The following is a 269-nucleotide window of genomic DNA, read 5'->3' on the forward strand; positions in this document are numbered from 1 at the left end:
GGGACCTGCAGCCTGAGGAATCAGCAAACTGCACAAGTTTGAAGGAGGGAAGAGGATGATGAAGGCAGAAAGATAGATAGCGGACAGGGGGAAAGGCCCTTACCGTAGTCCCAGAAAGGAGGGCCGCTGGGAGCTGGCGGTGGCCCCCGGCACATCATGCCTTTGCTGTTGCCGCCGGCGGGCTGGGCACCCTTCATCCCCTCACGGCCGCTCTGCTCAGGGGCACTGGCCGCCCCGGCAGCCACCCCAGGGCCTTCGTCCAGGGGAGC

General features: G+C 65.1%; 1 protein-coding gene across 1 annotated transcript in view; it reads right to left on the reverse strand.

Moving 5' to 3' along the window:
- Positions 1 to 227, reverse strand: part of DMRTB1 (DMRT-like family B with proline-rich C-terminal, 1) — a 7,239-nt gene extending 7,012 nt beyond the window's left edge. Inside the window, exon 1 of the mRNA XM_009697495.1 lies at positions 104 to 227. Coding sequence (XP_009695797.1) covers positions 104 to 197 — 94 coding nt within the window. The 5' untranslated portion in view covers positions 198 to 227. The remainder of the gene's footprint in view (positions 1 to 103) is intronic.
- Positions 228 to 269: the final 42 nt, after the last annotated feature.

The sequence above is a fragment of the Cariama cristata genome, unplaced genomic scaffold (assembly GCF_000690535.1).
Source record: "Cariama cristata isolate BGI_N322 unplaced genomic scaffold, ASM69053v1 scaffold24703, whole genome shotgun sequence".
NCBI classification, from domain to species: Eukaryota; Metazoa; Chordata; class Aves; order Cariamiformes; family Cariamidae; genus Cariama; species Cariama cristata.